The 25,767-nt window shown below is 63.9% G+C and overlaps 1 protein-coding gene across 4 annotated transcripts in view; it reads right to left on the bottom strand.

Moving 5' to 3' along the window:
• RASGRF1 (Ras protein specific guanine nucleotide releasing factor 1) overlaps window positions 1–24,608 on the bottom strand; it is a 41,594-nt gene extending 16,986 nt beyond the window's left edge. For all 4 annotated transcript variants that reach the window (XM_074601867.1, XM_074601868.1, XM_074601869.1 and 1 more), the window contains exons 1-11: window positions 24,199–24,608; window positions 10,983–11,089; window positions 9,891–10,038; window positions 7,036–7,128; window positions 6,022–6,275; window positions 4,887–4,966; window positions 4,231–4,424; window positions 3,624–3,733; window positions 2,273–2,391; window positions 1,657–1,817; window positions 723–786 (exon numbers count right to left, since the gene is read on the bottom strand). In XM_074601867.1, the coding sequence (XP_074457968.1) occupies window positions 723–786; window positions 1,657–1,817; window positions 2,273–2,391; window positions 3,624–3,733; window positions 4,231–4,424; window positions 4,887–4,966; window positions 6,022–6,275; window positions 7,036–7,128; window positions 9,891–10,038; window positions 10,983–11,089; window positions 24,199–24,474 (1,606 nt within the window). In that variant the 5' untranslated portion in view covers window positions 24,475–24,608. The remainder of the gene's footprint in view (window positions 1–722; window positions 787–1,656; window positions 1,818–2,272; window positions 2,392–3,623; window positions 3,734–4,230; window positions 4,425–4,886; window positions 4,967–6,021; window positions 6,276–7,035; window positions 7,129–9,890; window positions 10,039–10,982; window positions 11,090–24,198) is intronic.
• Window positions 24,609–25,767: the final 1,159 nt, after the last annotated feature.

The following is a 25,767-nucleotide window of genomic DNA, read 5'->3' as shown; positions in this document are numbered from 1 at the left end:
TCACAAGTCTGCAGTTAAGCAGGCATGGCCGAGGACACCCAGCATCTTCGCCTTTTTCCCGTTGCTAGCGCCCAGCCGTGACCGACGCTGCCTGCCGCAGGAAGCTCAGGCTGGCATCAACACGCATCTGCTTGGTTCACACTAAATAATTTACTTCATTAAATCCAGCCAGTAGATCATGACTTTCTCCAATCTACTCAGCATCTGAATTTGCTCCAACTTTGCTGTGCTTGTTTTTACGCCGCACGGAGGGACGGCGGGAATGTCAGGAGGACTCCGCATCCGTGACAGGGGACGCGGGCAGCGCTGGCCGTGCTGCCATCGGTCCCCAGCCACGACACATGGCAGCTGCCTCCAGCCGGGGGGGGGCATCGCCAGGGGTTGGCAGCAACCTCCTGCCAAGGGTCTGGCGTTAAGCGCAGCCGCCAGCGGGACCCGCACCCCCGGCCCCTCCCTGGAGCCCTGGCCGCGGCTCTGCCCTCCCCGCAATGGGGGGACCGCGCTGCCAGCCCTGGAACCCCCCAGCGGGAGCTGGGCTGCCGTGCGGTAACCTCAGCGCAGGGGCTCCTGGAGCAGCCGCAACTTCGCTTTCTGAGATGCCCCCGTGTATGCTGCAGCCGCCGGGAGATGCACGAGACACCCCCAACCCCGCACCCGCAGCCAGGGGCTGAGCAGGGCCCTGGCCGTGCCCCGAGGGGACTCTGCCGCCATGGGGCACCTACCGTCCTCGTCGGTGCTCTCCTGCTCCTCCACCAGCGTGCAGTCGATGAGGGAGATCACGCCGTTCTGCAGGGGCGGGAGTCGGGGCTCAGCGGCAGGACCCCCCTCCGGGAGGCTGGGGGCTGCCCCGGTTCCCCGCCCCACATCGCAGCCCACCGCCCCGGGGTCGGGGACGGGGCGATGCAGGCGAGGGGTTCGGCACGGCTGCGTGCAGCCCGCGGCCAGCGCAGCGTCTGCTTTCACTGGGAAAAAAGCAGTTACCGACTGCTGGGACATCGCGGTTCTCCTTGTATAACCCGTCAACTAATCTGTTTATAAATTATTTAATATGAGCTTTAAATTAAATTTTCCAAAAGTCTGTTGTTGTAATTATCAACTCTTTGCCGTGGACTGTAATTTTTCAAACTGATAATTTAATGCCAGTAATGAACAATTTCTGTAAGATTCTTGCTCAATTAACTGCCAAACTTCCACCAACAAAAGCGTGAGCCTTGGGAGCGGCCAGGAGGAGACTGCGAGCGTTATGTACAAACCTAGGCTATAATTTAAGTTTCTCACTGAATGGATTGTCAAGGTTTCTGCCGCAAATCAGGATAACTTCTTTTATCGAGAACGTGCAATTTCTCCTCTTTGCCCGTGACTCAGAGCTCTGCACATCACTGACAAGGTGTCTGGACCACGCGGAATAAATCCCACCGACCGCCTGCTCCCAGCCCGGCCCCCCCGGGAGGCTGCTGCCAGGGGAGGGCGAGGTGGTCCCTGGACCCCCGGTGTCACCCAGAGAGCCCAGCCAGCTCGGGCTGCCGCGGTGCCAGCCTCTGCCCCTCCCCGTGCAGGACCCCGTGCTCTCGCACCCCGGGAAGCGGCACCAGCTCCAAGCCCAGCAGCCGCCGGACCCTTTGCCGGGGGCTGCCGAGCCCCCCCTGCCCTCCGCACCTTGGTGAGATGCAGCTTCCCTCCAGAGCCCCGGGTGCAGATGATGAGGTGCTTGGAGAAGAGGAAGCACTGCCGCTCGCCCTCCTTCCTCAGCGAGAGGGAGCCCAGCCGCCCCCGCGTGATCTTCCCTTTCTCCGACATGGGCACCTGGATGAGGGACCCTACGGAGGGGAGAGACCCGTCCCTGGCACCGGCGTCGGGGGCAGCTTTGCAGGGCATGGTCCCCGGGAGCGGGGCAGTGGCGAGCGTGTCCCCAGGCGTGGCAGGGCTGGGACCGGGACTGGCCCCGTGAGCCCAGACAGCGGGCGGGCGCTGGCCACGGCCCCCAGCCCACCCTTGCACCCACAGCACACGGGTGCCCCGCCGGGACCCAACGTGCCCAGGAGGTGAGGACGCGTCCCGCTGCTTCCCTGGCAGCAGGAAATCAACAACGGCTAAAAGCACGTTCTGCTCCGTGCGGCAGCGAAAGGCAGCGCCGGGACTGTCTGCAGGTGCAGCGCTTTGGAGCAGAGAAAACCCAGAAACGGGTTCTATTGTCAAACGTCACGGCTCGCCGCGGCTGCGGGGCCGGGGGCTGCAGGGCTGGGCGTAACCCGCGGCGGGAGGGACACGGTACCTTGTCTCACGAAAGTCTGGCTGGTGTCCAGCAGGATTTCACACCCTTCGATTATCATCCTCTCTATCGCCAGGTTTTTCCGAATATTCTCGGTCTCACTCACTTCATCGTGCATTATCCTGGAGGAGGGAGAAGAGGGAAACTGGAGCTCGGCTGAGATTTGCACTTCTCCCAGCAGATGCCCCTGGCCACGCGGGAGGGGCTGCAGGAGGTGAGACGCGAGCGGAAGGAATGCCAAGAGAACTACAGCCGTCCCCAGGATCTGTACAGACCCGGGCGCTCAGGAGGTAACCGACACATCAGCGTGCACCACACCTCCAGATTTCTAAATTATTGAAATATGTGTCCTCCTTGCTCAGAAATCACAAAATTCAGACTTAGGGCAGACAGAACACCCCCCATCGCCAGCCCCCTCCAACGTCCCTGCTCCTTGAAGAGCAGGACAAACAATGAAAACTCTTTTTATGGGTGGCCTCGGGACCAAGGAGCGCTGATGGGTTTGACACCATCGCAAAATGCTGTCACGGGACACACAGAACGCTTCGGTCTGTGGAAGGAGAGGGTCAGAAATAGGGAATCGCGGCTGATTCCCGGCTGCTCATTGCGGAGACCTCGGAGGCACTTGGCCCCTTCCCATGGGGCCGCCCCACCAGCACCAGCCGTCCCAGAGAGAGGAGGAGGGAGCCAGACCTTCAGAGCTGTCCCAGCCCTCCAAAACTCGGATTTCGTCATTAAGGAGCCCTGGAAAACGCAGCCCCTGGCCAGAAGCAGCCGGGCTCCCCTCCCGCCGGCGGGGATTGGCACAGGAGGGCAGGAGATGGCACCGGGACGTTTCAGCCTTCGAAAGGCAGAGGACGAGGGCAGTGGGAGGGGGGTCCCGGCTAAAGCACCTTTGCCCGCTGCCTGCGCCCGAGCAGTTGGGGGGGGGTGTATGGGCAGCCAGGGGCACCTGGACGAGCTCCCCCCCATGGCACCCACAGCACGAGCCGGCAGATCCCCCTGTGCCGGCGGCTCAGGGCGGGCTTCATCCTTGTCAGGGATGGCCAACGGCGAACCGAGGACTGAGCTTCTCCTGCGTCCCACCCCAGCGGGACAGCACAGCCCCTCCGGCACCACCTCCACCGGCTTCACCCCGGCCAGCCCGGTCCCGTCCGCGCTGCGCCCTCTCCGCTCCCTGTGGGTCGGGGTCTGCCCGCCCCAGCCCCGCTCCCTGCCCGCCCGAAGCGCAGCACACCGACCCCACGCCGGCAGCCCGGCCAAGAGCCCCTCCACCAGCCCCCACCGCCCAGGTGCCAGCGCTGCCCCCGGTCCCGCAGCCCCGGCCACCGGGACGGGCAGGGGTGGGTCTGACCTGGAGAGCTCTTCCAGCTTGGATTTGGCGTAATCCAGGCTGTTCCTTTCCACGTGCTCGTGGGGAGTGTGAGCCAGCAGCTCGTGCAGCGTCAGGATGTACCTGGGGATCTGCGGCACAACAGACCGGAGCGGGGCATCAGCCGCGGGGCTGGGGGGGCGGGCGGGATGGAGGGGGCACAGAGGCTGTGGTGCCCACCCTGCGCTGCTCCCGGGGACACCGTGGCTGGGGACACTGCGCCTCAGACCCTCTGATCTGGGAGGTTATGAAAGCTTCGAAGCTCTTCGTGCTAAAACTTAATGAAGAGGGGGAACAGCGTGGGGTTTTCCTAGGGCTCTGCCGTGGCCCGTCCCTGTCCCAGCAGCACGGGGTAACCGGGAAGCCGGCAGCTTCACACAGAGAGTCCTCACCGACGAGCCCAGCAATGGCCTAAGCAGGTCCCAGGAGCAGCGTGGGACCATGTGGGGCCCAGCCCCAGCCCATCGTCACCCAGGCTTTGCCTCCCCACCACCTGATGCCTCCTGCGGGGCTGGGGTTTGCCCAGCCCACCCCTCGCTGCCAGCACTGCGGTGGCATCTCCAGGGCCGATCCCGGTGCCAGCGGTCACCTGGAACATGGGGTAGGTCAGGAAGGTCTCCAGGGTCCTCTCCTCGCAGTCGGGCTTGGCCTCGTAGTGCTTCAGCAGCTTGTCGAAGTCCCGGTTCTGCTTGCAGTGCGCCAGGATCTGCAGGCTGTACTGGTGGTTCCTCACGAACTCCTGGTAGATGTTCAGCATGGGCAGCAGGATGTCGAACAAGTCGGCTGCGAGCAGAGAGGTGGCGGGGAGGTGGGCGTGCTGGTCCAGCCCCCCGGCTCCCGACCCTCCTCACCCCCGCATCCCACCGGGGCACCCCCAGGGCTCCTGCTCTAGTGCAAGCCCCAGGGCTGCCCGGTGGGGGTTCTAAAGCCACCCCGTGGTGCCAGCTGAGGGTCTCGTCAGGCACAGCGATGCCCTTCAGCACCGTCTCTCCAGTGCGCGGCCCAGGCCACCCGTCCCACCGCCCGGCAGAACCGGGAACGCAGGAACTGGGGTTCTCCGGGGTTTTTTGCTCTGGTCCTCGCCGCCGCGACTGACATGGAGAAGCACCGCCGTGCTGTGCAATGCATTTCCCCGCAGCCCCCGGTTAGCGAAACGCCCGGGGAGTTGCATTAGGAGGAAGAGGGTGGGCTGGGCTCCTGCAGCGAGCAGGAAGGAAACGCGGCGAGGAGGCAAGAGGCACTCACCCAGCACCAGCGTGGGCCAGCTGGATATCCTCGCCTTCAGGCCTTGGTAAAAGATCTGGTGCAAAAACATGATCGTTTCGCTGAAAGATACACCAAGGGGTGAAGAGACAGATGAGCAAGTGGCAAATAATGAGTAATTAGACGAAATCACCAGCCCAGAGGGGGAGCCGGGGAGCCCTCGGGCTGGCTGGGGATGTGGCTGCAGGAGGTGGGGTGCAGAGAGAGTCCCCGGAGGCGCGCAGGGAACGCTGGACGAGGACGGAGGAGAGGGAGGAACTGAGCAGCCTGAAGCTCCCATCAGAAGTTGACCCTGAAAGGCAGGGGAGTCCAGACCCCCCTTCCCACAGGGGAATGAGCCACCCCCTGTCCCAGCCCGGCCCCGCAGAGTGCCACTGGCCAGGGCGAAAGTGCCATCGGCTCCCCAGCACCCGCCACTTGACCTGGGACCGCAAGGGACGGGTGGCCGGCACCCCAGGGCTGGCACCCCCAGGGCTGGCACCCCCAGGGCTGGCTGGTGAGACATCTCTGGTGTCAGCACCATCCGCGGGATGGAGCCGTTGCAGCTGCCATTAAACCTGGCACGTACCGCTGACACACTTGGCACCACCGCGGCCTGGCCGGGGTCAGTGAGTGCCACCCCCCGTCCCTGCCAGCGCTCGGGCACGGCCACTCTTGGCTCACTTTGCAGCGGCTGTGACCCTGTGTCGCAGCTGCAGGAGGGGCTACGCCTTCCCCCTCCACATCACCTCCCCCGAGAGCCGCATCCTCCCCGCGACGCTCATCCATCGCTACCCACGGGCTGCTGTTGACACCAAAGGACAGCGTCCTCCCCACCGCCAGAGCCAGGACCTCATACAGATGGGCTCCCTTCAGCCCCCACGCCACCTCCTCGTGTCAGTGCCAAGCACTCAGCAAGCCACTTGCGCAGGCGTCCCATGGGGACGGTGAGCTTCCACCCGTGGCTTTGGGGGCCAGGCTGCAGGCTCCTGGGGAGACCCCAGCACCAAGCACCCCAACACCCATCCCCGGGGCAGGGCAGTGGGCTGCGGACACCAGCGCCTGCCCGCAGGCTGCCAGCTCCATCAGGGAGCTGCAGAGCTCTGCCCTCGGAGAGGGCCCCCAGGATGGCACTCACCTGTTGAGGAATATGCTGCTGACGTCGTCATGCGTGATGGGAGGCTTCTTGGAGCTGGCCGCCATCCGCAGCGGCCGCAGAAAGTTGTTGACGAGGATGTGGAGCTGCTGGACGTACTCGGCCTCCGCCTCCAGCATGCTGAAGACGACCTGGTTCCTCTTGCGCATGCTGTCGGCGTGGGGGGACCTAATGTAGTCCTGGATGATCGTCTTCCACTTCCTCCGGCACAGCCAGCCCCGCAGGAAGCTCTGCACCTGCAGGGAAGCAGCGGCCGCGTCAGGCTCCGGAATGAGGAGCCGAGCGGGCACCCTACGGTCACCCTACGGTCACCCTACGGTCAGCACAGTGCAGCAGCCGCGGCCCTGCAGTGAGGTTTCCCTGGCTCTGTGCTGGGGTGCGCACGATGTGCCCGTTACTGGTGCTCTGAATCCTCCCGGCTGGGAAATGAACAATAACTCATTTAAATGCACCTTCTTATTGCAGACAATGCCCCCTTTTCCCTTTGACAGATGTGCCTGGAAGACCCGCAAGAGAAGCCAGGACCCTGTGTCAGCTCCTGACCTCCCCCGGCACAGCCACGCCGCCGGGCCCTTCCCCGCCAGCGGGAGCGTGCGGGTACGGGGGCTCCCAGCCCGCCGGGGGCTCAGCCCTACCCAGCATCCCCCGACTGCCCGGGGATCCAGGCACCACAGCTCCCCTGGAGCCAGCACCTCTCTGGGCACCCACAGACACAGAGGTGTATTAAGACACCTAGAAAAGCTTCCCAACCTTCCTCACGTGAATGAGCGCCCGCAGCACATCCCTGTCCATGCCCAGAGCTCCGTCCGTGCCCGCGGCTGCTGCCCCAAGCCCGCAGGATTCATCCCCACCTCCCCTGCACGGGGCAGCGGGTGCCTGGGGCCGGTGGAGGCTTTTCTGGGGGTCAGGTGAGAGCAGGACCCACTGCTGCCATCCCCCCGCTGCCGCCGTCCCCCGCTGCCGCCGTCCCCGCACCGCTCAGCCGCCACCACCCACCTTCTTGATTTTCTTGATGTCGCTGTCGTCGTCGCTGGGCGCGCTGGTCTGGCCGGCCTGGATGCGCTCGTGGTCCTTGAGCAGGGAGGCGATCTGCGGGCACAGCGGGGGGTGAGCGGCCGCCCCAGCACATCCCGGCACGTCCCGGCAGCCGAGGACAAACCCACTTCCACGCGGCGCCAGGGAACGGCGGGTGCCTCCAGCTGAACTATGGACAGCGGGACACCCTGCGCTGATTCCGTCTGCACGGACACGGGTAGCTGAAGCCGAGGAAGAAACGCTGCAGAGCCGTCAGGGCACTGCCAGCCCCCCAGCACCCCCCGAACACGCCACAGAGACGGGACCTGGCAACCCTGCTGGGTCCCAATGCCAAGCGCATCCCTCTGTCCTAAGGAACCTTCATGGGCGAGCTGTAAAAAAACGAGTTGGAGAGAAAGCGGCAGAAAAATCTCAAGTCATTTGCACCCTAAAACTTGCAGACAGGGACAAACTCCCATCCAGTCACAGCTTTCCAACACAAATTGGACGGAATCTCGTTAGCTTTGAGCATTTGAATTTTTACTGTTTCTCGCCTGTACTTTTTCTCACTCCCCTGCTCGTTGCCGTGTCCCTGCCCCCCACCGCCGCCACCATTTAGGAAGCTGCAGGAAAGGGTAGGAAAACAGCAAATGAAAACTGGGAAGAATGCGATTTGAATTTTGATTTTATAGAAAATAAGAAAAATAAGAAAACAACCTTCCAAGAGTACTTTCCAAAAAGTTTTGGAGAGAAAAGGTGTTGAGATCTTTCTCAGTTGCAGACTCAGCTCCCCAGCGAGGCCGGGGCTGCCAGCAGCAGGAACTGCACTGCCCACCACGCGCCTGCGGAGTCTGGTGTCGGGGGAACGGGAAAGGGAACGGGGAAGGGAACGGGGAGAGGAGGGCAGGGGCAGGAGCTGCTTCTGATGCACGGTCACAGCCCAGGCAGACGAGACGACTTGCACAAAATCCGAAGTGTAACGGAGCTGCACGTTGTCACACCGCCAGCAGCTGATCCCCTCTGCACTGACGCGCTTGAGAGCACCGAGGCCATTCCCTGCGCCGGCTCCAGCCGCGTCTCGGCCGGGACCCACGGAGCGGGTCTGCCGCTGCCACGGTTTTATTTCGGTTTCTTTTTTTTAAATGGAGTGAGCAAAATCTGCACTTTAAAGTAGATGCTGATTATTTGATCTCTGCTTCAAAGCAGGTGGAAGAGCAAAAAACCCAAAACGCAACACAAGATAAAAGCCCCAAGTACGTGGGCGCAGGGGACGGGACGGGCTGCGGCGCTGCCGGACGCCTCTGGGCTCGGCCCTCCGCTAACCTCAGGGTTCACAACACACCTCCCACCCCCCGGTGAAAGCTCCTGGGGATGCTCATCGCCCCCCCGCTCACCCCCCTGCCCCTGACACCGGCCATGCTCCCCACGGAGCAGAGCTTGCCCCGGCTCCAGGCTGGACCTGGAGAGCCCCAGGAGAACCCCCGCACTGAGTGGGTGCCACGGGCTGCGGCCGGGGCGGTTTTGGGGCTGATTTGTGTCGGAGAGCAAAAATTCAGCAGTGCCGAAACCACTCCCGGGAAAGGTTCGCCCAGTCCCCCAAGACTAAAGGCAGCCTTCAACGTGCCCCGACTCATGGGCAGGGATTGCTATTCACCTGCACTTTTTAACTCAAACCCCCAAAATTTAAGGAAAAGACCACCACAAGGATGTGCCAGCCCACTGCTGCCCTCGCTGCCTCTCCAGCTGCCTCCTCCGTGGTGATTTTGACTGATTTGGGGTGGACGTCGCAGCCCAGCCGGACCCGCTCCCGGCTGCCTCCACCCCGGAGCCCCTGCCCAACCCTCCCTGCCAGACACGAGGATGGTACTGGTGGCAGCACCGGCTCTGGGGTGCCCCACGCCCACTGGCACCAGCACCCACCAGCACGCGAAACCCTGGCGGCAAGAGTACCCCCGGCCAGCTGCATCCCTGCGACGCCGGGGCCGGGCGGCACGGGGCAGCCCCACAGCTGCCAGCATCGTCCTCCCGGGCGCCTTCGAGACGCCAGCTTCCCCCGGCACCGTCTGCTGAGTCACTTTTGCATTTTGTCGCTTTGTCTGCCGTAACCCGCCCCACGTCACCCTGCCCACAGCCCAGCGCCACACCGCGCCCAACAGCAAAGGGCTGCGGGAGCTCCTGGGACAAGCTGCGGGCAATGGCTCCACGGGCGGCTCTCGCTGGAGAGACGCTCCCTTCGTAGCGAAGCGTCCCTGGCGTTTATAGCACCGTGCACACGAGTTCCCTGAGGCACTCGGGTTGTGCAGCTCGCAGCTGGCACAGGTCCCCTCCCGAGGCCGCAGACGCCTCTGTGCTTTCTCAGTTACTGCTCTGGCTCTGCAGCACCTGGCAGATGTCACCACCGGGCACACAGCACGCAGAGGGGGTCTGATCGAGGTGTCCAGGATGAAAATAAGGAAGGCGAAATGGTAAGACAAGGAGTCTCCATCCGTCCCCCAATACCTACTCCTGGACCCAAGGGACGGTTCCCCAGTGCTCGCTGCTGGAGCAAACCCTTCCCTGCAGCATCCCGGCGCTGGGGACCACAGCGAGCCCCGCACACGCACCGCGCCAGGGCTCACGGCTCCCGCAAGAAAAACCTCCAATGAAGGTGATGCCCTCGCCCCTCTCTCCAAGAGAAGGGGCCAGCCCGATGTCGTTAAAACAAGCAGAAATACACCTGCTGTGTGCCATCCCCCGGTCCCTGCCAGCGCGGCAACACCACCCGCCTGCCCGCCCCCAGCCCGCGGGTCGCCCCGGGGAGCATCAGCGCATCTGCGGGGCGATGCCAGGCGCTTCACCTCGGCCTTCAGGCGCTCGATCTCGATCTCCCCGTCCTCGATCTGCTGGCGGAGTTGCTTGGCAACAGTCTTCTCCGTTTCCACAATCTGCAGGAGATGGAGGTACTTCTGCATCAGCGCCTCGTGCTCCGTCGCCAGGTTCCGGTAGCTGCAGGCAGACGCGGCCGTGAGCACCTCTCCTCCCCCGGCCCCGCCACCACGGCCTCCCCAGGACGTGCAACCAAAATTAGGTGTCTGCACGCTGCGGTTTGCTGGGGGGGGGGGGTGTTTTCTCCTGCCCTCCCCCTTGCCTACGCGCTGCCCTTGCCCCTCCAGCTGGGGTACCCAGAGGGTGAGGAACCGGGAGACGGCTCTCGCAGTTTGGGATGCTGCCACTTGTAACTGACCAATTTGGATGGGACTCATGTTCCCCGTGAGGGTGCTAACAGAAGACATCACAAATTTTAAGGAAATGGTAGGAGACAAAAAACCCCCAGCAGCCAAGGCCAAACGTCTCTCACCTACCACGTCCCAAAAGTTTAACGAGAAGGAGGACACTTGTGGCACAAGCTTGTAGGAACATCTGCTCTCATTAAGGTGCTGCAGCAGATGATATTTCTCTGCTCTCCTGCATGTAACACTCATCTGCGCCCCGTCCGGCTGCCAGCCTGGCACCCCCTTCGCCGGACGCGCGGTGACGCCGTGCCAGCTCCCGACCGCTCTCCCACAGCGAGCGCGTGGGCTGCAGTGGAGAAACACGGGCTTGGGAAAAACTCCTCTGACCCATTGCTACTCCAGGCAAAACCCTTCCTGATGATCTTTGAACCTGACGATGGATCGGGCGTCCCTCTGGCACCAGGCTGGGACAGGCAGCGCCAGCCTGCCGGGGCGGCCTGATGGGGATGGGACGGGGACAGGCAGGCATGGGGACAGCGGGGGCACGTCCGAACGCGGCCTCCGGCTCTGCAGGAGGGTCCCCGACACGGGGCTGGGGACCAAAGGTGCTGTGCTCGGCAGCGCCTGGCCCAACATCTCCCTGCCCGCAGCCGCCCCCGGGCACGGCTTTGCCTCCGACACCCCCGTCCCCAGGCCTGCGCGGGCGGAGCGCGGTACCTGGCGTGCGCTATGGCTGCCACCCACTCGTCGCAGTCCTTGGCATCCTCGGTCCTCAGCTCCAGGGTCTTCTGGTTCTCGTGGTTGAAATTAACGGTAAAGTAATGCTGCGGGGGCAAACACAGGGTGAGGTTACCGCTTGCTCGCTCAAGGCCATTAGAAAAGCGCTTTATGATCCCCCACAGGTCACTTCACTTAAAAAAACAGGTTTTGAAACAGCAGGAGCCCGGCGGAGCCGTGCTGCCCTCAGCGCTCGGGGAAAAGCTGCTCCTTGCTGGCGAGGCAGCGCAGCCGTGCCACAGGCGAGGACGGGGCCGGGAAACGCTGTGAGGGGAAACCCCTCCAGGCAAACACCGGGATTCGGATAAACCTAAATCCACTGAGGAGCAGGAGGCTGCAGGCCTGAGCCTGCGGCCATTGCCCTGGGACAGCCCTCACCTGGGGACAGGGGCAGATGAGCAAGGGCGTTCAGCCGGGCCCAGCACCAGGCTGCCGGCACTCCTGCCTGTATCCCTGCCTGTATCCCTGCTGGCATCCCTGCCGGCATCCCTGCCTGTATCCCTGCTGGCATCCCTGCTGGCATCCCTGCCTGCACCCCTGCTGGCACCCCTGCTGGCATCCCTGCCTGTATCCCTGCCTGTATCCCTGCCTGCACCCCTGCCTGCACCCCTGCTAGCATCCCTGTCGGCATCCCTGCCGGCATCCCTGCCTGTATCCCTGCTGGCATCCCTGCTGGCATCCCTGCCTGCACCCCTGCTGGCACCCCTGCTGGCACCCCTGCCGGCATCCCTGCCTGTATCCCTGCCTGTATCCCTGCCTGCACCCCTGCTAGCATCCCTGTCGGCATCCCTGTCGGCATCCCTGCCTGCACCCCTGCTGGCATCCCTGTCGGCATCCCTGCCTGTACCCCTGCCGGCATCCCTGCCTGCACCCCTGCCTGCGCAGGCATCGAGCGCCCTCGGGCACCAAGATGAAGCCCCGCTGCTGCCGGGGGCTGGACGCTGGGCAGAGCCCTGGTCCCGTGTGCTCGCACGGCTCCGATGGGCAGCGCTGGAACAGGACTCGGCGCAGGACTATATTTAGCCTCCCTTGACATTTACAGTATTTGTGCTAATTGTGCGCGGCGGCAGCCCACACCGGCTGGGGTTTGTGCTGCTCCTGTGCTTCCCCGCAGTCTCCTAGGAAACAGGTACCACGCTGCAATGCCGGATACTGCCCGGAATAACTGGGATAAAATGAAACCCACTAGAAAAAGCTCATCCTGGCATTATCTGCCCCTCTGTTAGCTTTAACGAGGGATCTGAATTAGCAGGTATCTTGGCAAAAAAAACCAACCCAGACCCAACCTGCAGCAGCTGCTTGCTCCCTGGCGTGCACCCCGGCTCCCCGGGACGGCAGGCAGCACCCGGCTGCGAGCACCGACCCTGGCGTGCCACGAAAACACTGACGGGCACCGCAAGGCAGGCAGGAGCTCACGCGGCAACCTGCCCCGGCGCGGGCTGCAGGCACGATGGGCAACGGGGCGCTGCAGCAGGGCAGGGCTGGCACCCACCCAGTACAGCCAGGGGGTCCAGCACCATCACCACCCCCGTGCTGAGCACCGGGGAGCTGCTCACGCCGCCTCCCCAAAACAGGGCTACATCTCCCACCCCTGCCCCTTCCAGCTCCCCCGTCCTACTCCCTCCCCGGGCATCTTCATTCTCACCCCCTTCCCATCCCCAGCCAGGCCCAGGGGCGCTCAGGAGAAGGACCTGCGGGTGGACGCAGGAGGCTTTCAGTGACACCGGGACGCAGGGGAGCCGAGGCGCAGCCGGTCGCTGCTCCCGGGTGATGTGGGTGCAGGCAGCACGGATGGACGGACAGACGGACACCCAGCTCCCCCACCCAGCACCATGCCCACCCAGGGCTCGTGTCTCAATGGGCGACAGCTGAGAAGAGCCCTCTGAGCTCCCTCAGCCTGTGGGGGTCCTGCGGAGGAGAAAGGGGGGCCCTGTGGAGGAGAAGGGGGGGGCCTGGGGACGCCGCGCTGCCCTTGGGGCCATGCCAGAGCCCTCCTGCAGAAACCGGGGGGGGCAACTGGTTGTTCCTGCGACCCTGTAAAGATGCGCCTCCTTTACTTCTCTCCAGGATCCTTTAGGTGCAATAACTTTTTATTGCCTGTGGACAAGTTTTCTCCTTATGGAGCCTTCTCCATGGTAAAACACATCATTGTCCGTCTCCCGCCCCTTCCCCATCCCGCCGCAGCCAGGCTGGCGAGAGCTCCGGGCCGGCAGCTCGTCCCTGTCTGCGGGACACGTCTGGAGCTGCAGCAGCTCCACAGCCCTTCGCTTCTCATCCCTTTTGCTTCTCCCTCCCACCCCCAAAGGCTTTTATTGGCAACAAGACATCTCTGGTAGAAAATTCACCAGGAATTTCTGGTCTCCGAAACTGTGCGGGTAGTTACGCCTCTCTGCTTTATGCTCACCTCTTACACCCGTTCCCCTGCAAACAGCACTGAAAAGAGCCTGTCAGATTGGCAAGTCTGGAAATCCTCCCCCTTCAACAGCGACTCGGGAATATCACCAGCCGTGCCAGGGCACTGCCGAGCCCCCGCTCCCCAGCCCCGAGGTCCTGCCCGCAGGGACACCAGGGCTGGGAAAGGCCCTTCGCAGCCTCGGTGCCCCCACGAGCTCCCGGTGCCGTGGGGACAAACCGCCCCAACGCCACGGCACACGCATTCACCGCCCCACGCTCCACCGATGCCGACAGCCGGCGCTCAGCCACGTCCCCATGAGACCAGAAACACCAGGAGGTGCCTCTGGGGCTCCCCCAAACCGGTCCCTGCCCAGCGGGAGGGGACGGGATGGCAAGCCCTGGGCTGCCCTTTCCGGGCGCTGCGTGTCCCTGGGGGATGCGGGGGACGGTGCAGGGCCCCTGTGTGCTCCCATGGGCGAGCAGGACCGGGCATCATTTTCCCTGAGGGCCCTCAGGGAAAGCTGCACCTCGCACAGCTTCAGGACTTGTCGGATTTTAACATAAGGGCAGGGAGCGGGGCAGGGACGTGGGACAGGCACCCCCCCTGCTTCTCCCCCTGCTGCGCCCACCAGGGCCACCGAGGCACCTCCCGACACACCAGCACCAAAAGCGTTTTGTCAGGCGGCTTCTGGCTCATCTGATTTAAACCCAGAAGCTCCTGAAGGTTTCGCAAATGGCAGTTTCGAGGCTGCCAGCAGCGGAGCCGGAGGATGTGGGGCCGAAGGCTTCCCGGGGGCAGCTGTGGCGGCCGCTGCGGGGCTGCGGCCAGGAGGGTTCGCTCCCAACGGCTGCTCCACGTGCAATTAAAATCCGGTTCCTGCGAGCACACGCGCCGCAGCTCCCGTGTCACTCCAGTTTATCCCCATACAATACCCAGGAAGCGCAGCGCGCTTGCAAGGAGGAAGTTGTTTTATATTTGAATAATAAAACTCCCACCACCTTTTATCTCTGCCTAAATTATGATCCTTCTCTGTTATCACAGTGACACATCAAACCCGACAGCCCGGCAGCGTTTCCAGCGGCACTCACCGTGCGGGGGGGAGGTGATGCTCGGCGGCAGCGGGACAGACCCACGGACAGGACCGGCCACCCACCGGCACCGGGCAGGGAGCAGCAGGACCAGCCCCTGCCTCCGGCACCCCCGGGGCAGTTAGTGCTGCTGGGCCACCCCTGCCCACTGCGGAGCACAATCACCCACAGCTTCCATCTGCTGCTTCCCACCCTCGCCTTTGCTCGTTTGAAGACCTCATTAACGAGGCTGAAGACTGTGTTAACTCACAGCCATGGAGGCACTGACACCCCTCACTCAAACCACCTCTCGCTCCGCTTCCTGGCAAACTAAGCAGATGCAATTCCTAAAGTCTCTCATTACGGGGCATTTTCCAGCCTTCCCCATTTCCATGGTGCCTCCTGAGCACCTGCTGCGGGATGTATGGCCCCCCGGTGCTGCGGGATGCACGGTCCCCCGGTGCTGCGGGACACACCGCCCCCCGGACCCCAGTGCTGCGGGGGGGTTACGCCTGGAAACGCCAGGCGGACACAGCAGTTCTCCTGGAAGAGCAACACGGGAGCATTTCAGGTCACAAAGTGACACTCAGGAAGCCCACGCGGGGCCAGCCGCAGCCCTGCGACCACTGCCCGGCTCTGCTCGGACCCTGCCTGCTGCGGCGCAGGGCAGGCGCTGGGCACCAGGGGGGCAGTTACTGACGCCCCTGAGGTGCAGAGCCCCCCGGGCTGGGTGAGACACCGCCTGTGGTGCCAGGGACCCCCAGGGCCTCTCCTCTCTCCCACCTTAAGGGCTCGACAGGCTGCTCCAGCTCTTCACTGGGGGAGGACACGGTGCAGTCCCAGCAGCCGGGGCAGAACTTCGGCTCCAGCAGGGAGTTTGGCAAAGTCCCGCACCGGGACGCCGAGCACTGCGGTGAGAGGAGTCGGACGTCCGCAGCTCAGGGGGTGCAGGCAGGAGAGGGCCAGGCAATGCCCTGCTCCCCCAGGGACCCCCGGCAGCTCAGGAGACCATGCCCAGCGCTGGCCGCTGGCTGCCCCGGCCGCGTGTGCCTGGGGCTCTGCTCAAGGGTGGCCCCAGGGGGAGGGATCTGGCTCAGAACCCACCACAGCCCCGACCCCCCCGAGCCCCCTCCCCAAACTCTGCTCCCTCTGTCGCTTTTTCTGCAAAAATCCCCAGCACCAGCTCAGCTATTTTTACTGAGAGGAGAGTACAATGGCAAAATGCTGCTCGGGAGCTATTTCTGCTTCCAGAACCTCAACAAATGACTTTGAATTAACGAAGGAGACTACCTGAGTGCTTAATGTGCAGGGACTATCTCCCCAGAAATGTCCTCCCATGTGCCTGATGTCCCTGGGCTGGCACTGTCAGCGCAGCGACGGCTCTGCCCTCCTGCCGTGCCCAGTGCCAGAGAAGCAAAACCTCCCGCCTGCGCACCCCCCGACGTGGGTCTCTGCCGCCCTGGGACCCGGGTCCCTCTGCACGGCAGGACATGGGTCCCCGGTGACCCCAAGATGGGGGTCCCTGCACGCCCCAAGATGTGCTTTGCCCGTGTCCGTCTGACGCCCGTTCCCACACACCGTGGCTGGGGCGCTCAGGCTCCTCCATCCTCCACATCCTCGCCAAAAGCCAGAGAGATGACGAGAGAGAGCGCGTCGGCCGTTGTGCCTTGGGGGTTCCCATGCCGGGGTCTTGCCGGGACGCAGATCCCCGTGTCCCACGGCCATGAGGATGTGCCATGTGGGGTCTCCGCAGGGATGCCGGCGAGCTCCCGTGGGGCTCCACATGTGCAGGGAGCCGGGCTCCCCGCTGGGCTCAGGCCCCAGCATCCCCCCGTGTCCCCCCGCTCCCCACGCGCGGGGGCTCCAGTTCCCGGCGCCCGCCTGGCCCCTGTCAGCCCACCCTGCCCACGCAGACCCCACCAGCGCCCGGTGCCAGCTCAGGGGCCAGAGGGAGCAAGGACCCGGTGCCCCGGGACCCCCCGGCAGGCACCGACACCGCAGCACCGGGGACAAAACAGCAAATTCTCCCGTTTGTCAGAGTAAAGCCAGAGAAGGGCAAAGCAGCGCCAGGGTGGCCACAAGCAATGTCCCTGCTGCTAGTCCAGCTGAGCTCCTTTCATTCTGCTTCTTGCTTTCTATTAAGTAAACAATAAATAAATTCAAATAAACTTTCAAATGACGCATTATCTCCAAAATGGGAAACCAACGTATTCCAAATTTTTTTAAAAAATTTGGAGTGGGGCATTTGCCAGCCTGAAGAACTTGCCTGCCCGCTGGGGACGCGGTGAGCGCTGCGGTGGGCACGTTTCCCGCAGACCCGCGCTGGTCACCAACGGTGCCCGGCTCCGCGGGAGGGGGCTGCGGGAGGGCGAGGGGACCGAGACAGAAACACCCCCAGCGCCGCCGCCCGCGCAGAAGCGGTGACCGTCACCCCTTCCTGCACAACGCGGTTTTGTGGCGCCATCACAGGGGCCCTTCCGCGGGAGGTGCCCCCCGCCGTCCCCTCTGCAGCGCCGGGACCCGCCTGCCCCCCACCCGCCCGCGGCAGGCAGGTACGCGGCCGCCTGCTCACGGAGCTGACGGTTATTGCGGCTGACATAAAGGGCAAGGGAGGAGAATTCTCCTGCTCTGGATGGATGAGTCTAAAAATCCACAGCCAGCAATGGCAGCTTTTAACTTCCCTGACCTACATAGCGCGTGCTCTGGGAAGACAGGACCCAGGACTCAGAGGAGGAGGTGGGTGCTCCGGCAGCTCATTTGCTTGCTGACAAGAAGGAAAAAATCCCAGAGGCTGCAATTTCTCTCCTCTGCCTCAGGACGGGCCGTAAGGATGCTCACGCACGGGCAGCAGAGCCGAGCATCAGCCGATTTGGGCGACGGCGAGCGGAGCAAACAGCAGGCAGGGGACCCTCTGCAGCGGGAGGCTTCACCCCGCGTGAATCCCACCCTAAGCCTTGGGCAGAAACATCTATAAAAAAAAAATATATCGATTTTTCCCCTTTCTGGCGTGCTATCCAGCGATGCCTGCGTGGTACGTGCATCCTGAGCAGCCCCCTGCCCACGGCTTGGCAATACAGCCCTGGCATCGCTCTGTACAGGAATTAATGAAGAAACCGGCGTTACACCAAAGCCCTGACCCGGGGTATATCAGACACTCGGACCTCGGCCAGATTTTACACGTGAATATTGCCATTGCTGTAATGACTCTGCACCTTCGTATATGCAAGAAATCTGCAAACTGTGTGTGTGCCGCTGAGAAAATGCCTCCGGGGCTGCGGAGCTGCTGGGGCCGGGCTGGGGGGAGCTTTCCTTCCCCTCTCCCCCCGCTTCTGTGACAGATTTCATTAATCTGTTGGATGAGAACGTGCGAGTAAAGGGGAAGCACTGGCATCAGGTTTAAAACACAAAAATCAGCAGCGTAATCTCCAAATTTATGAGTAGTTCAGGTTTAGGTTCACCATTTGTGATTTATGCTCAAAAAAGTCAGATTGTATTTAAATCCGCACAGGTTTCTGTGCTGCTGGTATGAAGGGTGAGTTACCGACGTGCTCAGCTCATTGCAGAAAGCCTGGGAAGAGTACCCGAGCCTCGGAAAAGCCTAGGGAGCCTTTAATTAAGAGTTTACAAAAACCCAAGAGGACAACGTAAGAGGGCAGCTGCCACGGCAAAGGCCCAAGCGAGCGAGTCAAGGTGATGGGAAGAGCCAAACAGCTTCAGCCAAGACACCTCTTAATCAGAAATGGTCCGTGCATTTAAAAAAAAAAAAAAAATCATATTGAAAAATGTCCTTTTAAACTTTTTAATACCATTTTCTTTTTCCGATTTTTTTGTTTCGCAGGTGAAAATGCTCTCGGCCCTTTTGCTTTATCAGAAACCACCAACCTCTGCTGACTCCCGGTCTTTGGCAACCAAAACATTCCAATACCTATTTCACGACTCCAGCTGGGAGCTGGGATGCACAGACCCACTTTTTTCTCAACCATCCACCATTCCGCCAGGATTCCCCCTGCCCAGAGGGGGCCGGAGCACCCTGGCAGTTGGAGCTCGAGGACCCGAGACGTCGATGCTAAACTTAACCCCGGAGCCGGAAAACCTCGGGATGGCGTTTAACGCCTGCGCTGGGGCTTGGGAGAGGCGGGTACGCGACACCCCGACGTACCCGGTCGCCATCCCCAGCCTCGGGGCCGTGCAGGGACGCGCGCTTTGCACTCGCCGTGATCTGCGAAAGGCGGCTGTCGATCACGGCGCACCTCAGCCTTCTGGAAAACCGTTAGTCAGTATTATGAACCCCCACAGCCCCGACCGCCACTGCTGGAGGAGCACCGTTAACGCGCACACCCTGCTCGGCTCACGCGTCCCGCACACACCGGCGTGCGCAGTGCGGAGCAGCCTGGGCTGCGGCGACGGGCACGACCTCAGCTGCAGCCCCCACCTGCAGCCTGCCCGGCACCCCCCGGCACCCCCCAGCATCCCCCCGCTCCCGGTGCATGTACTGCCGGGGGGAACAGTTCACTCCATGACTTTGGCTCCTTTGTTCACTTGGTAAGAAGGCCCGTGTTGCCCCGAAATTGCCTGGTTTGGATTTATATGACAAATTTGGGGAATAGTTTTTCATCCTCTGACAAAGGCAGCTCCCGCGGAGGCAAGGTGTCCTGCACTCAGCTGTAATCGCCCCGCCGCCATCAGTCACACAGATCACACCACATTATCCTGTCCTTTGCATAAGCAGCATGTGAATAATCAGAACGACGGCAATCGGGCAGCAGCACGCTCAGACGGGTACCCCGAAGAAAAAACAGACTTTTCTAGAAGACGAGAAGCGCGTTACCCTCCTGTGCAAAGCATGTTTTGCAGACTCGGCTGCGGCTGGATGCACGGCTAGCGCGGGGATCGCCCGCTAGCCCTGTCCCACCAACCTGCGGATTGTGCTTTGCTGCCTTTGTGCCGGGCTGCGGCGGGCGAGCGGCCGCCCCGCACCCTGCGTGGGAGCACCCGCACCCACTGCCCCGCGTGTCCGGAGCGGAGCAGAGGGTGCCCAGGCTGAGGGGACAGTGCTGTGTCCATGGACGCCCTGCTCGCCCCAGCAAGAAGCTGGTCTGCAGGCGGGATGTGTCCCCTCCTGCCACCGGGACGGGGTCTGTGCCCTGCCCCGAGCCCTTCCCTGCCCACCTCAACTTGCGACCACGTTCCAAGCTGCTCTTGTGGCCGTTGCCGCTGCTCCCGCTCACCCAGAGCACGGCCTGGATAACCGCGGCCAGCCGGGCACTTAACAGAGGTGCCAGGAGGGGAAGCCCTCGTCTGCGGCTCCTCTGGCCACTGCTGGAAAGAGCCACGGGGTCTGGGGGGCACACGTCATTGCCATGGGGGCTGGGACAGCAGCACCCAGCAAAGGCACTCGCATCTAGCACTGGAGGAGAAGGTCTGGGCAAATGCCTGCCTGCTCCGGAAGGGCCATCACCATCCTCTTCCTCAGAGGGACCAGCAGCGGGTGCCTGCCCCGAGCCCGCAGAGGGAGGCTGCGTTTGCCCCTGGCTCCCCCATCCAGCCCTTTCCAAGGGTACCGGGAGCCCTGCCCGGGTGAACCCCCCATGCGGGGACAGGCAGAGCTGGATCCCGTAGCTGCTTGCACCCGCGGAGCGCTGCCCGAGCTCTCCTGCCGCCAGCGACGGCTCCGTCAGCGGGGCCGAGAGAGAGGGCAGGTCCCAGTGGGGAGCTGGAGCTGCCGGGTGGCTGGGCGTGCTGCCGGGACCTCCCTCCCTACACCCCGCGAGGGAAGGTGTCCCCAGGGTGCCCCAGCGTCCCCCAGCTCCGCTTCTCTCCAGCAATTCCAGCAGCTGGGGGATGGGTGCCACCGCAAAGGGTGCCTGCGGTGACCGTGCTTCATGTCTGCTCGGCACCCGCTACTCTTTGTGCTGCTGGTGCTGAGACGTGGCTTCCTCGTGCCCTCCTCGGCCATGCAGGGAAACGAGCCGGGCTGGACACACCTCAGGGAGGCGGAAGACAAACTCTGTCCCCGACGTGCCGGTGGGAACTGTTTCCACAAGCCTCCTCCCATCCCATGGGAAACCGCAGCCACGCACACCCGCTGACCGCTCGTCCTCAGCGCCGTGGTACAAAACGCTTCCTCGAGCCTCCCCTGCCCCGCGACAGCACCGGCAACAAACGTTACACCCAGCCCTGGCAAACGCTTCAGAGACGGGGAAGAAAACTCTCCAGCCATAGGCTGCGCGCTCCCACGAGCAGCCCAGGCTTCGCGGGAATAAAAGCCTCATGGCTCCAGAGAGCCTCCGAGTCTCCAGTCAAGGGTTTCGCGCGGTGCCACCACTTGACTCAGCATCCTCTTGGCTCTCACCTGAGACACAGAGGGCTGCTGGTTAGGAATAACTCACGGCGCTGGAGTCTGGGTCTGCAAATCTGACTCAAGGCTGGATCCACGCACCAAACCCAGCTGGGATTCCTGCTGCCCGATGTGTGATGGACCCCGCGCCAGCCCCTTCCCGGCCCGGAGCCCACGGCCTGGAGCGCAGGGATGGATCAGCTCCACGTCCCCGCGCCTGCTCAGCTCCTCGGCCGGGATCGCGCTCCGGCTGTGCCCCTCCACCCACAGTCCCTCCCCGGGCACCCCGCGTCCTGCCCGCCCTCCCCTGTAACGCGGCACGGCCCCGGGGGTCGCACACGGCACCGAGAGGCAGGAGACGCGCTGTGTGAGGGCACATCGCAGCATCCCCACCCGCGGGGGCGGGCGGCCCCCCAGACCCTTCCTCCCAGCCACGGCCTGACGCCCACCCAACCATTAAATATCTTCCAAATCAAACTGGGGTGAAGAAGATTTCATTTGCGGAAAAACGTAACAAAACCAGAAAACAAAGTTTCTGGAGGCATCCAAATCCCTTCTTCGGTGTTTCAGTTTTTCAAACAACTTTGCTCCTTTATTCTCACATGCACTGTATGCTAAAAATACACTGCATTCCCAGCAAAAAAAATCCCCCTGCAAAGCAAAATATGCAAACTTTAAAAAAAGAGGGGGTTTTGAAAGGCCAACCTTTTAAAATTTTTCCTTAGTGGAGAATTTGAAACCTTTCAGGCTTCACCCCAGTGAAGAAGGCATCTAAACCTGAAACTCCTCTGCTGCAGGGAATACTGTCCCCATAGCTCCAGCTGTAACTGCCCAGATAGATAAATACCCTCGGAAAACAATTAATGGTGATCACAGACAATGCTAGAAATTTCCTCAGCACTTTCCCTTTGCAGGAGGAGCCGGTGCTGCTGAACACGGCTGGTACCGGGTGAGCTGGAAGAAAGCGCTTTCCCCGGTTTGCAGGACTCGCAGCCCTTCCTTGGGAGCCCTGCCGGCTCTGCGAGCCCTTCGCTCGCTTCCCACCTCCCGCACGCGCCGTGCCGCAGATCCGCACCATAAATATTCTGCTGCCTCTCTCATCTGCTATGCCATTAATTAGTTCGCAAAGCAGCGGGCATTCAAGCGCTTGAGCACTTTCATTTAAATTTGTCCTAATGATTTATACAAAATTATGAGCCAGCCGCTAAAGCTGGGTAAATGGGTGCAGATGAGCGGCCTGGGAAATATTTGGTGTGGCAGGATCTCCCTGCACCGCGACAGCAGCCCCTCATTGACACTGAGGATAAATCTTCCAGGTACGTTTTGAACTGGGAAGGGGCTGTGACATCCCCACCCGGTGGAAAATCCCCCCTGCACAACCAGGAGGAGCCAGAACCTGGCGCGGGAGCTGGATCTAAACCTGGCTGGCAAGGCGGATTGAAGCCGAACCAGGAACGCGCAACACCATCTACGGCACTGCTACCCAAAGGGACACAGCTGACAAAGCAGGACAGCAGCGTGACCCCCCGGCAGAGGCAGACCCTCCCTCGCTGCTGTGGCCGACCGTGCAGTACGCCGGAGGCTGCTCCAGTGCCGGAGCAGGGCTGCGAGGAGGCACGGCTGTCGCAAAAAAAAAAAAAAAAAGGGTATTTTGATCGGAACAGGGAAATATTGCCGTGATCCCTGCCGGGAGTGAGGAGACGCGCCATGGAGTGGTGGTGCTGCACCACCTCGCTCCCGTAGCAGGGCTTTTTGGGGTGCTGAGCACGCCATGAGTAGCCAGAGGCAATTAAGGGGCTCATTTCCTTGCAGCCAGCCCCCTGCCTCAGGGGGGTCCTCACAGGGCCTGTCCCACCGCGCTCCCCACCACCTCCCCGGAGCCTGCTCAGGCAGGCATTATGCAAGACCTGCAGAGCTGGACCCAAAACGCAGGGTGCCTCCTGCAAGCACCCAGCCTGGGCTGCCCGCGCCGGGAAAGCCACCCCCACTCCTCCTCGCCAGGGGCTTCCCGGCGCCCTCTGCGACACGGGCACCCCACCGGCTGTGCGGCCGCACTCCACGCAACGAACACGAGCAACGAGGTCCTCTCCACGTTCACGAGACCGGAGGTGATTTTGGGAGCTACGGCAGCGATGGACGGGGATTCGCACCCCCCCAGGCTGGAAGCCAGCCCTTGGCAGCCCCCTTCCTGGCACCAACCCCTCCCCTGCCTGGCTGCCCCCCGAGCTCCAGCAAACGACACCAGACAAACAAGCCAGAGGTTGCCAGCGTCGCACACCACGCTGCTCGTTGCCACCCTGCCCACCTGGGGAAGGTGCAGCCAGGGGACAGAAACCCACCCCCGGGCCCGTCGGGGGCTGCCGTCCCTGCAGCCGGGTCCCCACGCACCACCGGGGACCGAGCGGGACCCGAAATCTCCCAGGGCCTCACACCAGCTTTGCCGTTTCAGTGCGGTGCCACCTGCAGACATTAGCATCTGGCGAGGAGCACTGCAGACAAGTGCCAGCCCTGCGCGTGGCATGGGGGGCCCCGGCTCCGCGGCTCCCCACCGCCCGGGGAGGGGACGCGTGGCGTTTCCAGCCGGGTCAGGGACAGGAGCACGAACCCCTCGTGCGAGGAGCGGGAACGGGGCGAAATCCGTGTGAAAACAAGGCCCCGCGACACCTTCACACCCCCGGCGCCGAGCACCGTGTGCCACCGCAGTGCCCACGCCGCGGGCGGGTTTGCCCCCCAGCACGCCGCCAAACCCCGGGGGGGCGCAAGGGGGGCGCACACGGGGGGGGCTGCGCCAGGCGGGGAAACACCGAGCCCGAACGGCCGAGCCACAGCACGCACGGAGCGGCCCCACGGGACCCCCGGGCTCCGCCGTGGCCGCTGTCCCCGAAGCTGGCCCGGGCCGGGGGGGCCGCGCCGCGGACACGCGTGGGGCGCGGGGCTCCGCTGCGCAAAGCGCGGCCCGCGGCCGCCGGGGGGCGCCCCGCGCCGCAGCCCCGCCAACAATTACCGGCGGTTTAATTAGCCGCGATGGGGAGGGGGGCGCCGCGCAGAGCCCGACACCCCCACAACGGACTCACCCGCCGCCCCGGGGTGCGCTGGCAGCGCGGCCGGGGGACCGGCACCGCGGACCCGGGCGGCATCCCCCCCGCCCCCGGCACGGCCGGCCTCGCCCCCTCCCCGGTCACGCGTGGGGCAGGTGCGGGGCGCCGGGCAGGTCCGCTCCGCTCCGCCGCGGGGAAACGGAGCTGCGACCGGGGCCGGGACCCCCCGCGGGCGCAGGGGCGGCCCCGGGGCATCATCCCCCTCCGACAGCGGCCGGTGCGGGGGGAGGCGGCGGCCCCGGGCCCCCGTGGCGCCCACCTGCTTCTCCAGGGAGTCCTTGGCCGAGAGGGAGGGCTTGGGGGAGGGCGCCCGGTCGCAGACGCAGCCCTCGAGCAGGTAGAGCCCCGAGGGCCGGGAGCTGGAGTCGGTCTCGAAGTAGAAGAGCATGTTCTGCAGCAGCGCGAACCACTTGGTGTGCCATTTTGTGTTGTCGGAGCTCCGCTTGCTCAGGTAGCCCTTCCTGGCGCCGTCCTTCTTCGCCAGCAGCCCCAGGTAGGTGACGTGCCCGTCATTGAGCCGCATCCCCTTCTGCATCTTGGTGGGCACCGCCAGCTCCTCACATGGTCGCCGCCGGGCGGGCGGCGGGCGGGTCCCTGGCGAGCAGCCGCAGCCCCCGCGCCCGCATCAGCGGCGCCCGCTGCCCCCGGGGAGCCGGCGGCCGCCGCGGCGGCTCATGGCGCGGCCGAGCCCCACCGCCCTGCCCGCGCAGCGCTCGCCTCCCGCGGCGCCGGCGGCGGCGGCTCTGCCGGGGGAGCGCCGCGTCCCGGAGCCGCGTCTCCCGCAGACGGGGCGAGTCATGTGACGCCGGAGCCGGCGGCGGCACCGGGAGCCCGTCAGCGCCGGCCCGAGCCGCGCCGCGCCGCGCCGTGCGGGGCTGGCCCTGCCCCGCCGCCGGCTGCGGGGGCGGCCGCGCCGCGCTCCCCGGGGCCGCCCCCCGGGCCGCGGGATGCCGGGGCGCCCGCCCCGCCCGCCGCCAGCACGGACACCGCGCCGGGGGTCCCGGCACTGACGCCGCACCGGGACCCCCGGGCAGGGACAGACCCCTGCCCGCAGCTGGAGCCCCGAGCTGAGGGGCACACACGGGACCCCCGGGCAGGGACGGACCCCTGTGCGCAGCTGGAGCCTCCAGCCAAGAGGGGCACACGGGGTCCCCAGGCCAGAACGGACCTCTACCCCGAGCCAAGAGGCACCTTCTGGCACACGGGACTTCCAAACGCACAGCACTCCGGGGAAGGGGCAGACCCCTGCCCACAGCTGGAGCCCCGAGCTGAGAGGCACACACGGGACCCCCGGGCAGGAATGGACCCTGCGCGCAGCTGGAGCCTCCAGCCAAGAGGCACCCCCGGGCACACGGGGTCCCCAGGCCAGAACAGACCTCTACCCCGAGCCAAGAGGCACCCTCTGGCACACGGGACTTCCAAACGCACAGGACTCCCGGGAAGGGGCAGACCCCTGCCCACAGCTGGAGCCCCAAGTTGAGAGGCACCCCCAAGAACATGGAACCCCTGGGCCGGACCCCTGCCCACAGCTGGAGCCCCCAGCCAAGAGGCACACATGGGCATATGGCACCCCAAGGCAGGGACAGACCCCTGCCCGCAGCTGGAGCCCCGAGCTGAGAGGCACACACGGGACCACCGGGCAGGGATGGAACCTGCGCGCAGCTGGAGCCTCCAGCCAAGAGGCACCTCCGGGCACACGGGGTCTCCAGGCTGGAACGGACCCCTGCCCACAGCTGGAGCCCCGAACCAAAAGGAACCACTGGGATGGATGGGAACCCCAGGGCAGGCAGGATCCCTGGGCACAGTGGGAGCCCTGTGCCAAGTGGGA

The sequence above is a fragment of the Larus michahellis genome, chromosome 9 (assembly GCF_964199755.1).
Source record: "Larus michahellis chromosome 9, bLarMic1.1, whole genome shotgun sequence".
Taxonomy (NCBI): Eukaryota; Metazoa; Chordata; class Aves; order Charadriiformes; family Laridae; genus Larus; species Larus michahellis.
This window is presented reverse-complemented; position numbering and strand designations above follow the sequence as displayed.